At 35.7% G+C, this 14,103-nt stretch overlaps 1 protein-coding gene across 2 annotated transcripts in view; it reads right to left on the reverse strand.

Moving 5' to 3' along the window:
* The window catches only part of LOC141437961 (uncharacterized), a 153,994-nt gene that overhangs the window by 70,433 nt on the left and 69,458 nt on the right, over positions 1–14,103 (reverse strand). For both annotated transcript variants that reach the window (XM_074101569.1, XM_074101568.1), the window contains exon 3: positions 10,831–11,014. In XM_074101569.1, the coding sequence (XP_073957670.1) occupies positions 10,831–11,014 (184 nt within the window). The remainder of the gene's footprint in view (positions 1–10,830; positions 11,015–14,103) is intronic.

Below are 14,103 nucleotides of genomic sequence, written 5' to 3' on the forward strand. Positions count from 1 at the left end.
AGAATTGCATAGATGTAGCCTATGGTGTAAGTTATGTAGCAGAAAAGCAGAGTAAAAGTAGTGTAGTTCATATGATTCTCCGGAAAGTAACGCTCTATTTAATCCATAATGACAATAGCAAAGTTATCATATTAAGGCAATCCAGTGTTTGCAGAAAGCTATAAAATAATGCACAAAAGCTCTGTTTGAATTATCCCAAAAGACCGTTGAAGATAAAGATAAGCTAGTCAATTCAGATACAAACAAACTCGCGTTACAAACTTGCTTGAAAGAACATAATAAGTTTTATGCGGCTGCGGCAGAACCAAATGACACATCAGATACCAGATTCAGCAAACTCGCTATCTAAAATGCTAAAAGTTTCAAAGATGCCACTAAGATATAAGGCAGAAATGAAAAAGACCCTCCGAATAAAGAGATTCCTTTTAATCTTCGGGCGTAAACAATTCGCACTCGACCGGGTTATTTGAAAAAGTATACAACACGTAAATTTATAGTCGCGAAATGCCGTGAATTTCGCGCGAGGAAAAGTTAGCTGATGTAAAAAATCGGTCCAATGCGTGTTGGATCACGCGCTGTGGGTTCCGTAGTGATATGCGGTTAAATTTATTCAATATTAAGTTTCGAACAACTTTAACATAGTTGACAGACTCGTAGTTTTTGTTTCCTTTTTATTGTGTAAAATATATGCAGTCAGCTGTAAAGATATCGTCTCGGCCAAAGTTACAAGAATATGTATACGGGTGAAGATCAAAAAGTTGCAAGCCTGTTAAAGCTGCGTTAGCAGGTAGTTAAAATTACCATTAACTTTTTCCATTGTGACACGAAAATTAATAATACATTTGTATAAATAATTTTCATGTCACAATGGAAAAAATAATAGTAATTAATAATTTTAATATTCAGCGAATCAACAGCATATCAACTCTATGGGATGGCTGAGAACAAAAGAAACATTCCCGTGTAGTGTGTTATTTTGTTTCACCACTTCATCGACGTAATTATTTGATACAACCACGCACTATGTCATATTACAGTTTTGAAGTATTAAGCCTCTGAGCTATGCGGAGAGATGACATGGCAAAACTTTAAGCACCTTTTCACACGTAACGGTTGTCGGGGTATCTGACGCCGGGTACCGTGCCGGCGTAAATTACCGACATGAACGAACATACATTTCACCACCTTACATCCGGGCGACTAACCGGTGACGTTTACGTGTGAAAAGGCTTAGAATGAAATAAAGAAAACATTTTTTCGTGACAACATGGAAAGTGGGTTGAAATAAAAAAAAAAATACGCATGTCACGAAAATGCTCCCAAATCAGCAATCTGCCGGTCTTCCTTTGGGACCATCTGGCTATCATACATTAAAAAAAGGTTTCTTTCAGTTAAAAAATATAATAATAATAATACAAAGAAAAAATAAACACACAAATTTTACAACCTTATTAGTTCTCAACAAAAAAAAAAGAACAAAAAGGTTTGCAGTCAAAATCGACGTGGTTTTAGCTACCTACGGAACCCTAAAATCTGCGTATGCAAGGGACGGCGATACGTCTATTTCCGAATTCATTTTCATGTACGACAACGAATTTTGGAAACTCCGCCGACAAATATGGGGGCGATAAGCAAATATATTCAAAAATGCTTACATTGTTTTTCGGATGGTTGAATAAAATGGCGGTGTTTTAAGTTTTACTATACATTTTTAGGGTAAAAATGCGAAACTTCTAAAGATTAGGTACAGCTGGTGGAACAATCTACTGTAAATTTATAAGAGCAGTAACAAAATGTACAATAATAATTATACACAATAACATTATAAATAAAGTACATAAAAAATCAAAACGTTTATATTGTAAAAAAGCCGCTAAGGGTTATTTTGCACTAGCTGTTGCCAGCCACTGTCCGCGTAGAATCCCGCGGGATCTATGCAATTATTAACTATCATATTATTATCTCTTTCCCCGGGCCTCAAACTATGTGACCTATACCAAATTTCACCTAAATCGGTTCAGCGGTTCAGACGTGAAGAGGTAATAAACAAACAAATAGACTTGTCACTTTCTTATACTACCAGCGTTTTCGGAAAGACCATTATTAGTTACCTACCAAGAAAAATGCACCGCAAGTTTTTTTTTTTTCAAAATAAAAGAAAATTAAGTATCTAAACACAATTCTTTTAACTATTAAAACTAGGAAAACAAAGTAATCAGTATACACACACACAAACATCACGCCTGTATTCCCAAATGGGGTAGGCAGAGCACACGAAACGCGTTACCGTTTCGGAGCCACTTTTAGCAATTTTAGGTTTAAAGTTTGACAAAAACGGTACAATAGTGACAGGTTGCTAGCCTGTCGCCTACGGTATACTTTAACCTATATCCTTAATCGCCTCTTACGACATCCATGTAAGAAATGGAGAGGTGTAATTCTAACCCGACACCACACGGGGCTAATTAGAATAATATTGATAAAAAAAAATAACAGGATTTAGTGAAATTAACTGTAATACTCATTCACAAAATGACCAATACGTTAAATTGTCTGTAAGTACCTAGTTGGATTAAACATTTCAGACGCAAACGATCAAAGCTTAGTGACGAAGATGATAAGTTTGAAGAACAAAAATTGCCGGCGTCTTACAAAATACGATTCATATTCCAAGGTACCTGAGGGGCTACTACGAAATTAGAAAATCGAAGTTCATATCGTACCATCCCTCTCACTCTCGTATTAAATGATATAAACGTGAGCGGGACGGCAAGATACGAAGTTAGAAATTTTGCACTTCGCAGTACAGGGCCTGTCACGGGCGAATTAACCTAATTAAAGGCTTCGTCAGACTACGAGTACTCGTAAAGATCCAGGAGGCTACAATAGTACACGACCTTGGGGAGAGCTTATCTGCCGTTTACGTGGATGATGTAGCGAAATGCCGTGCGTTGTTTGGATATCATCTTACTACTAGCTCCTAGAAAGAGAAAGAACTATTGATTTTCACATGTTCGATAAACAGAAAAATACATTAGAAGGAAACAAAATTAAAAACCGGCCAAGAGTGTGTCCGACACGCCCGTATACGACGTTATTAAACGAGTAATATTTTTCTATGGATATTGTATATTGTACGGAATTTTCAAACTAAGTATACAATACAATACAATAACTCTTTATCTTTATTGCACACCAAAACATAGTAAGCAGTACAGAAAACATAGATTCATAAATAAATATATTTTAGAAGTATATTTTATAAAATAAGGCTGCTATTTACTCTTACACTACAATTATTCTTAAGCAAATTTAGCCGCAATAGAATTTCCTTGTTAGTTTAGAATATAATAGAATAGAATAGTAGACATTTTATTCACATTCACAAAGACACACAAATACAATAAAACTAAAAAACAACAATTAACAGCAAACACAAATAAATCAAAACTAAAAATCAACAATTAACAGCAAACACCAATAATACAAAAAAAAGGAAAAGAAATACAAAAATTAAAATATAAGATTTTGTGTGTCCCCGCAAAAGTGAAACGGCCGCTGACTCAGCATAATGCTGAGGCATTAGACGCCTGCAGCGCTGATATTCTGTCAGAACCGTCTGTGACTCAGTTTGATATATTTACTCCGATAACGAATTGAAAAAATCAAGTTGAAAGATTCTGTGAAGTACATACTTACAAAAATACATAATGTAGTTTAAATTATTAGTGAAGCTAACATTTAAGCGTGTTAAAAAGGATGAGTGTGAGGAACCCTAAATTTCTTACCTACGATCCTCTGCATAAGAAGCCAAAACGCAAACCACTAGGCCACCAAGATATTTTTCACTTCTCATGTTCGTAAAGTTCGTGTTGATGCTGGATCTAGGCGACATAAAATGACTTTTATGCTCTAGTGCATAAAGTAAAATCTACGTCTAAGACCAAGGAAATCAGGTGTCAACAGCTACAAGCAAAAAAGTTTCTACAATATATTTTAATTACTTTTAATTTATGTAAAACTAAAAATCAATCAAAACAAATCAATAAACAATATAAATATAATAATGCATGAAAAATAAAAGACAAGTAAGTACATAGAAAGTGAACAATTATTTCCACTGTTGCTATTTAATTTCCTCGCAATCGAAGTGAAAAGCAGAGTGTAAAACTCGAGCATTAAACCCATTTTCCCCTTGACGTGTCTATCCACCCTCGCCGTACCGGCTCGGGTGACTATATGAATGTCTTGCGTAAAATGGCTCGTTGTATGCTCTTGTTGTACATTCTACTAATTTAAACTACAACAATTTGGCTTTACTAGTTTAAAAGCTTCCCGCTAAACTCCGTTAGCTTTCACCAGTAGTCTCAAATTAGCATGAACATACATATACATAGGTATATCTATACGTAATGGTTCTCGTAGATGTTGAATTATATAATATGTATTTTAGCGGCTAAATATAGAGGCTGTTGAAATGGCGAAGCTTAAAACAATAATTATGTAGGTAAGTTTGCAGGTGGTACTTTTGTGAAAGGTCCGCCCGGATTGCTACCACCATCTTGCTCGCTAATCCTGCCGTGGAGTAGCAGTGCTTGCACTGTTGTGTTTCGGCGTGGAGAGTAAGACAGCCGGATACTTACTGGCACTTGAGGTATCCCATATTAGGCCTCTAGGTTGGCAACGCATTGCAATACCCCTGGTGTTGCAGATGTTTATGGGCGGTCGTGATCCCTTACCATCAGGAGACCCACTTGCTCGTTTGCCATCCAGTCAAATAAAAAAAAAAATATACAGACAAATTCTAGAAAAATAATACCTGAATATATCTGAAATACCCAAATAAACAGACATCATTGTAAATCTGAATAACAAACAGATTTACTTATTCTCATTAAGAAATTTTTGAAATTGGTTTAATCCTAACAGTTAAATTATCGGATCAATGCAAGCAAACCTACAAGCAACAAAATGAAAACAATAGGTAATGTTCTAATGTAAATAGGCCGCAAAGAGCTCATTTGCGTGTCATTTATTTGCACTACCAGCGCTTTCGGAAAGACCATGATTGGCAAGAAGGGGCCGCAAGAAACTTGGCAGAAAATGATTCGGTTGATATGATAATGATGCTGATGAATGAAACGATTTCTTTTAAAAATGATTTTCTCCGTTAAAGGTGTAGCAAATAACCTTCATAAAAAGCTGAGCCCAATTAAATGGACGTCCAAAAAAACTCAAATCAGAACTACATCGAATACATTTATATAATATCATACGTAGAAAAACCATATCTTTGAAAGGAAAAATTCGAGCACAGAAACCCAATGAAATGCTCCATTTATCTCCGGAAAATACAGGCCTTCAGAAAATAACATTCCAAGATCACAAAAATATTATAAAGAAACTATTTCCACAGAAAACCTCTTTCAGCCGCAACGATACGATTATTACAGGATGAAATACTTGCGACACTGTGGACGTTAATCGTCGTGGTGAACAATTTGGAGATAGCGGTGAGGGTGAATGTGGTCGAGGCTTTACAAAAGTAGATGTAAAGATAGGCAGGATATTTAGTCGCTTTGTAATTTCATTGAGATTGTAAAATTAATAATTTACTTACTTTTCAGCCGTTATCCGCGGCTTTGCTAATAATACGAGACAATATTATGGAGAGACTCAGAGTCTTGTAACGAACTATGAAGAGAGCTATGCTCGGAGTTTCTTGGCGCGATAGAATTTGGAATACCTAAAGGAATTCGTCGAAGAATTAAAGACACCGACATAACTGGAAGAATATCCAAAAATAGAGGAAAGATCTCCATATAGAAGCTTGCGATGCAATTTAATGGTGTGTGTGAAATTTCCAATTCGCACTGAGCCCGCCTGTGAATTATGATCCAAGTCCTCTCGTTATTCGAGGTCTGTGCCCAGTAATGGAACGTAAACAGGGCGATCCAAAACTATGGGACATCAAGGGAAAGTACTTGAAATATCGTAGATGGGATATTTTGCTGAAATAAGACTTTATGTTATTTTTAAAACTTAGTAACTCGGCATTTAAAGAATTTCTAAGAATTACTTGCTCCGTCTGGGAATTGAACCGACTTACCGCTTCGAGAGACGTAACACCCTTTCGGAACTAACCGCTCACCCAGACAAGTAGCAGCAGCAGATATGCAGCATGAGATATGTGTGCATAGGATAAATTCGTGTCTGTACTCCTGTCCACGCAGCACGGAATGCTGAGGACCTGGGTTCGATTCCCGGGCTGGTTTCTTTTTCTGGTTTTTCTGTGCATCCATGTGTCAGTTTATATTTTCGATCTCGGAGTTATATTTTCTATTGTACCTAAGTTCTTTAATCGGGGTAAAGGTATGTTCTGTTCTTTATTCGATTCTTCTATTTTTTTGGTGTTAGCAAAAATACCAAAACTGACTTAACCAAATTACCCAATTACGGTAAAAGCCGAAAGAACTTATCGAGTATAGATCACAAATAAAATATTCAGAGGCCATCTAAATAGATGGATACTTTTCGATGCGTTAGATATAAAACATCAAAGTATACGGAATCGCTGCGAACGGATAGCCTATAAAGAGATTGGGCCGTAGATACAGACCGGCTTAAATGGATTATTCAATAAGACTATCTAGTCAGATATTGCATAGGTTACAAGCAGGGAGCGTAACGCTGTTGCCGATGACAGACATACGACATCAAGCTAAATACAGTGTTTTTATCCAGACCTCTTTAGTTTACTGATATAATCAATGTCAGATACCTAGAACGTAGTCAATTTTCATCGATGGTTTTGGGATTTGGAATTGACAGAAGTTTTACGCAAATAACTATTTTTAAAGTCATTGACATAAAGAAAAAATTACATGAAGAAAAGTTTTGACCTTCAAGAATATTATGCTCAGGTTTGGTTATGAGGATTTTGACCAGTACAACGCTAATTTGTAACTGGCGGGCGATTCGAGAGTTATATTGCCCTGAGTGTACCATCAGCCAAATAAGTGGTTTATTAATTTTTAAACAAATTCCTATCACATTAATAATATGTCACTAGTCGAACTTTCAAGTTGACACACACGCCTATTGGCATTATTGTTTTATGACATGCAAATGATTATCAACTTTAGGGTGGTAAACCACATATTTGGTTGATGGTACATGTGAAAATTATTCATGTAAATAAAAACGAAGATGGGATATTATGTTGCAATCATAAGCGTTCTGTGTACTTTGTCATCCAACGAATCATTAGTTGTGTTGTTTCATTTACACGAGGAAAAATATTTTTTGTTACAATTAGATTACCCAGTACAATATTTTATTCACATCGTATATTTAATTTACATCACCACTAAATTATTAAGAATCATTGCAGTGTTGTAATTTTGTTTTAAAAACATTTACGCTCCCTGGTTACGAGAAACTCGAGGCATTATAAAACTGTACCAATCGAATGAGAATCCAACAATGTGTAGTCCAAATTCAATTCAGACAATAATTTGTCGAAGCTAGAAAAAAATAAGCTAAGACTGGGGAACAAACCTGTGCTTTATCAATCACTTCGTGATGAGTGGACAATACACGAACATTTATCTATGTAAGACTTTATAAGCTTACCAACAAAAAGTTAGAAAACTCCCGATTTTGTCGCTTCAAAGTTCAATATCTCAAAAACGGATGCACTGAAATCGCTAGAAAACCTGCTTTCAAATAAAAAGAACGCATTCAAATCGGTTTACCCGTTTAAGAGCTACGGTGCCACAGACAGACAGACATAGCGGTCAAACTTATAGCACCTTTTGCAGGTGGTAGGACCTTGTGCAAGGTCCGCCCGGATTGCTACCACCATCTTGCTCGCTAATCTTGCCCTGAAGCAGCAGCGCTTGCACTGTTGTGTTTCGGCGTGGAGAGTAAAACATCCGGTGAAATTACTGGCACTTGCATACCATCTTAGGCCTCTAGGTTGGCAACGCATCTGCAATACCCCAGACGCCTGAGTGTGAGTCTGTGTGATGGATTTTTTACCCGACTGCCCGAAGGAGGGTTATGTTTTTCGAGAGTATGTATGTATGTATGTAAGTATGTATGTATATATGTATGTGGGTATGTATGTCCATTTCTTTGGTCCTCGCTGCAGCCTAAACGGATTGTAACATATGAGGTATCATTGGATTCGTCATAACTGTCGGAGTCACATAGGGTATATAATATTTCAATATGGCATCTGCGAAAAAAAAATATGGCGAAGGAATTAAAAAAATACATTTTGTATTGTAACAATATGGGAATCAAATGAAAGCTTATAATTAGCCCATTCTAAATATATATAATATATATATATATATATATATATATATATATATATATATATATATGTGTGTTGTAATACTTTTAATCTACTATTTTCACAGAAATGTGAAAAAAGTATAAAATAAAAAAACCATAAATTTTAAAAATCAAAAACTTGACTGCCTTAAAAACTAAAAGGAAGAAAATAAGTCTAGTGGTCCAGAACTCTGTCAAGAAGCTCATTTAAGGTACAACTGTCGGGACCCATTCCAATCGTAACCAGCTCAAAAAAATTTTATAATGGGTCCCGTCTGTTGAACTTTAAATGAACTTCTTGACAGAGTTCTAGACCACTAGATTTATTTTCTTCCTTTTAGTTTTTATTGATAATATTGTAACACCAGTGCATAATTCATTTCATTCATTCAGACGTTTACTCATTCATTCGTTTATTCATTCATTCATTCGACCATTTATTCATTCAATTTTTTTAATCATAAGCTAACTGCGAAACTTCTACCTTAGATCGCCAGTCGATGCCATTGGTTATAAGCCCCTCTATTTTGAACGAGAAACTTTGATTCGCGTTCTTGTTGGAAATCGAAAAACTGCAGACAATGTAAAACTAAAAGTATTGGCGGTCGAAGTTCGCCGAACTTCGCCGGAGAATTCCGAAGTACTTGGAGTGGATGATTACAACGAATATTAACCTCATAAGTTCCAGCGTAGGTTCATAAAGTACAGATCAATTGTTTGAATAAATCTCTGTTTAACATTCGGTTATAGAAAGTTGGGCCTACTCGTAACGAGAAAAAGTGGAGTTAAAAACAGAGGCGTGGTGCAGTTACTTCTAGATTACCATCGGGGTTGTTCCTGAGAGTAGGTATAATAGATTAATATTGCCATACAATATTGGCATACAATTTAATAATAAGTTTTTTTTTTTAAGTTAGTTTTTAGATAAGGTCCTCACTGAAAATCAGCGCCACGGCTTGCCGTGGCATTATGCTGAGTGGGGACCTGTTTAGCGTCATGTAGGTCTTGTATTTGTTCTATGTTTATTTTTATGGCGTTTAATAAATGTATTTTCTTTCTTTCTTTCTTTCTAATAATTTTAGGATTTGGTTTCAAAAATTGAACGATAAAATTAGACGAAACAAAAACACTAATAACACTAGGTATGTATACTAATAGGTATATGCTCTGAAAAACTGGGCCAAGATACCTATATGGTATAAGTGATAATAATCACTGAAAAGATTGGTTATAACAGTAACTGACCTAAAACTTCGTAAGTAATGGAAGAGAAGACAGAACATAACCTTTGTTTCCCTGTTTAAGAACAAAAGGAAAGCGGAAAATACGGTCGTGCCTCAGATACCGTTTAGAGGGGTAGAAACTTGTTGTATTGTCTTAACATGCAAGGGTAAAGATTTAACAAACGAATGGAGTGAAATGCTCTCCCTGCGTCTGTGTTTCGTAATCGCTACAATCTGGCCGTCTTCAAAACTAGGGTGAATGGGCATTTAAATGGCAAGCGTGCACCATCTTAGGTTAGTCTACAACTTTGTTTAGCCATTACGAAAAAATCAAGTGATGTTTATCTAAGGATTTCGTATTGTGTACGGAATCTTCCACGTTTGGGTATATTTTATACCTTAAGCTGCTATTTAATCTTAAACTACTAATAATTCTCAAGCAATCTAAGCCACCATGATTTTTTTTTAATTTTCCATCCAACAGTTTGGATTTTAGAGAGGGGGGGGGGGCGATTATAATGAAAATTTCACTTTAAAGTTGATTTTTTTGCAAAAAGATCACTGAATCGAAAAATCGTCCTGGCAAACCTCAATGGTTTTAAAATACCTATCCAATGATACACAACGCTATAGGATTAGCCGAGAAAAAAAAGTCACCCTCACTTTTTACCCTGTCTATATTGAAGACTGTCTAGACCACTACGTCTAAGTCTTGCTTTCTTCTTTTCAGTATTTTTTAAAGCAGTCGGGTTTTTTTTTAATTTATTGTTTTATTACCTACCTAGATGATCTCACTGATGGGCTTATTATATTTTCAAGGAATCTAACCTGTTATATAAACGGACGTTATTTAGATGTTGTTCATTCACAATACTAAAATTGCGATTAAAAAATCAAGGATGGGGGTAGGAGGGTGAAAAACAATTCACTATCTATTCTCGCAATCTAACAAATGTGAAAAAAATTGCTCGACCCGTTGAGGAGAAATGCGGCTACAAACACCGTGACACGAGAAATTTATAATAATTATGTATAATATTATGTATAATATTACATTAAGAACATTAAATTATTATCATATTCTTCAAGAGACTAATACTGCATTCAGACACGGCGGGAATCGCGCGGTTTTATCACACCGTATATTTCTAAAACAATATTCTGGAAAGAGACGGTGCGCTCAAAACCGCGCGATTCAAACCGGTCTGTTTCCAGCCTTATTCCAGGTGTCCAATGTAAAGAATATTCTAACATTTTGACTTACTTGAAAAAATAGCTCCCGTTATTAAATCCGAAGAAAGGCACGGTGTAGGTCAACATCCAGATGTTGCCGCCGCCGCAGTCGTAGTACGGCTTGGACCATTTGCCGTCCTCATAGTTGACGGAGAGGATCTCGTCCGGCACCCGGTGCGTGTGCGCTGTGTCGTTGTACGCATACGTGTTGAAACCTGGAGCAGAAAAAATATTAAACACCTGGAAGGGAAAATAAGTTTTTCATGTCTACCTTGACCATGAACCACGGATTGGTTCGAAACAAGTCGACCATAGGTACGCACCTATATAGGTAGTCGCTTAATTTTTGAGTCATAATGTAGGTAATATTAGTCATAATTTTTGCTACTCTTCATTTTTTTCTCGTTGAAACCGTAAATTAAATCAGGAGACCCACTTGCTCGTTTGCCATACAATCATGTCATACAGTCGAATAAAAAAAAAATGATTTTTAAATGGCTTTCAGAGAATAAAAAGTTATGACAAACAATGCACGTTATGACAAACTTTGCATTATGACTAATTACAATTATGCGAGAAATTATGAATGTCACTTTGACGAAGAATACGTGAGTGATCAGTGTAAGTATTTTATTTTAATAAGTATAAGTACGATAGTTTTTATTAAAAAATTACGTCATGTTTAAGTGAAATCAGTCGCGTAACTTTGGATATCTTGTACCTACACCAAAACGTAATATGACGTAATTTCAGCAAATCCGCTTTATTTCTATTATGGACCAACATTAAATATTTATTTATTATTTCATTTTCCGTTTATTTCTGTCGATCTGTGGCGAACAAATCCAGAGAATGGGCTCGTAAAGGAAATAGCCTGGGCACCGGGCAGTTAGATAATTGGCGAAAATAGGTTTTGTAGGGCAACCCCGCTTTCTAAGATCGTCGGATAAATATCAAAAGTGCCACAATCCTCTCTAACCCCCTGTTTCACCATCCATTGATAAAACAATCTGACGGATAAATGCCTGCCGTGTCACCTAGTAACATAGTTTTAGTGCTAGTTCTAGTCTTAGTTTTAGGTGGTACTTTTTGGAGCCAAAATAAACTTTTCTTTCTTTCTTTATTTCTTTTCTTTCTTTAAATGTGATGCCGTCTCTGTCTGTTTTGTTCGAAGAGACGGAGACGGCATCACATTTATCCGCCAAATAAAATATTCATTGGGTGGTAAAACAGCTCCGAAGTCACGATGTAAGTTTTAATACATGAAAAACTACAACATTAAAACATCTATTTAGAAAACAAATTTGAGCAGAATATAAATCAGTGACGGTTTCTTGGTATCTATTCAATCTGCAAGATAATAACATGTGCCATTTGATTACTATATTTGGTACCAATCGTCTTAGTTAAGAACATTTTTTTCTGGGATAACTCATGGGTTATTTTTTAGTCCAATATTCAGAGAAGGGTCATTGACTCATTCGGTGTCTCAAAACCTTCATTACTTACTAAATCTAGAGATATGAAGTTTAGAACGAAGTTTAGTTCGAGTACTTTTCATGCAATTTATTTATCTGATGGTTTGATGCTGAGTCAGTTTTCGATTCATAATCGCAATGGCACATAATTACTATGCTTCGTGTTATCTATTTGTAATTAATAATATTGTTGTGTTTTGTATTGTGGACAAATGTATTTTCTTTCTTTCATCATCCCAGCCTGTTTACATCCCACTGCTGGGCACAGGCATTTTCTCAGAATGAGAGGGCTTGGGCCGTAGTTCCCACGTGGGACCAGTGCGGATTGAAAACTTCACACACACCATTGAATTAGGTACTTCGCAGGTTTGTGCAGGTTTCCTGAGGATGTTTTCCTTCACCGTAAAGCTCGTGGTTAATTTGAAAACTCAGAGGTGCGAGCCGGAGCTTGAACCCACAATCCTCTGCTTTTTTCTTTATCTTGGTATGTAAATGGTGATTTTTTTTTCCAAACGCATGGTCACGGCAAACCGGAGTGATTGAGATTGAACAAAATTAAGCGACTGAAACACGGAGTGGACCCACTTTCGTATATTACTTGTTTTAACGTATGATGTAATAACTCAGAAATCATTTTGTGTTAACGTTAATGTTGGTAATTATATGGTACTGACAAAAAGTTTATTAACGCTTGGTTTTAACGACAATATTCATGAATTTAATTAGTAGAGATCGGACAATATGCAACGGCATATTTAGCCTATTTTACTCAGTTATAATAATATCTTATTTTACCTAAAATCTTGTGTGGATGCATATTTTGACTACAAATATAAATATAATGTAGAATTATGAGTATGCTCCATGGTGTCCTTATGCAACGCACTTGATGGTGCTGCAGATGCTTACCATCAGGCGATGCTCGTTTTATTAAAAAAATTGTCCATGTGTGGTTTATTAAGGATTGGCATTATAGCACTAACAAAACGCCAGCGTTGTCATGCGTGGCGCGCTTGACAGAGCCTGAGATCTGGATGCGGGAAAAGCGATCGTCAATTGTCAGTTTGTAAAAGAAATCTGGCCCGAGTCGACAGTCTCAGGAACTGTTACGCGTTTCTTTATTATTAACTAGCTGTTGCCCGCGGCTTTGCCCCCGTTGTTTTTTTTCTGTATTTTCTCCATAAGAACCTTTCCTGACAGTAATGAAAGAATTAGCGAATCGGAAGTCGTTCGAGTTTTGCGCTTAGCACATATTTTGGATTCATTTTTATTTATAGAGAATATAGAAGACTAGGCTTTTCCTTAAGTTATTGTGAATCGTTATGATAGTTGCATTTCTAAGATTTCAGTGAATTTATCTTGACCACAATTAGTGGACTTTTGTTAGTTCTTCAAAATAGTTTAATTCTCTGCCCGATTCCCACTTGTTATGCCCACATTGATCATGTCAGGGTCGGATCCCGGCTCTCTAAGTCCTATCTTACGACATATATATATATTATATATATTAAAATAATATAATATATTGTTAACAATTAACTTTATTTTTTTTGCACTAACTTGTAAAAATATTTCAAGTGATAAAACGCACACTTATTAATTACTGAAAATTTAGTTTAGCTACCTCATTATAACGTCTACGGGAATAAATAATTAAAATACGTTATTTAATGTACTGCCGATGTCTTGATTCTAACATAAATAGAAACTAAAAACTTTTTAAATCAATGTTGCATATTTTGACAGTTTTCATGCATATTTCCTGTAGTTGTCATGCATATTAATTTTTTTTATGTTGGGTTATAAATATAATCCGGTTTCTATTA

This window comes from Choristoneura fumiferana, chromosome 18 (assembly GCF_025370935.1).
Source record: "Choristoneura fumiferana chromosome 18, NRCan_CFum_1, whole genome shotgun sequence".
In the NCBI taxonomy this organism is placed as follows: domain Eukaryota; kingdom Metazoa; phylum Arthropoda; class Insecta; order Lepidoptera; family Tortricidae; genus Choristoneura; species Choristoneura fumiferana.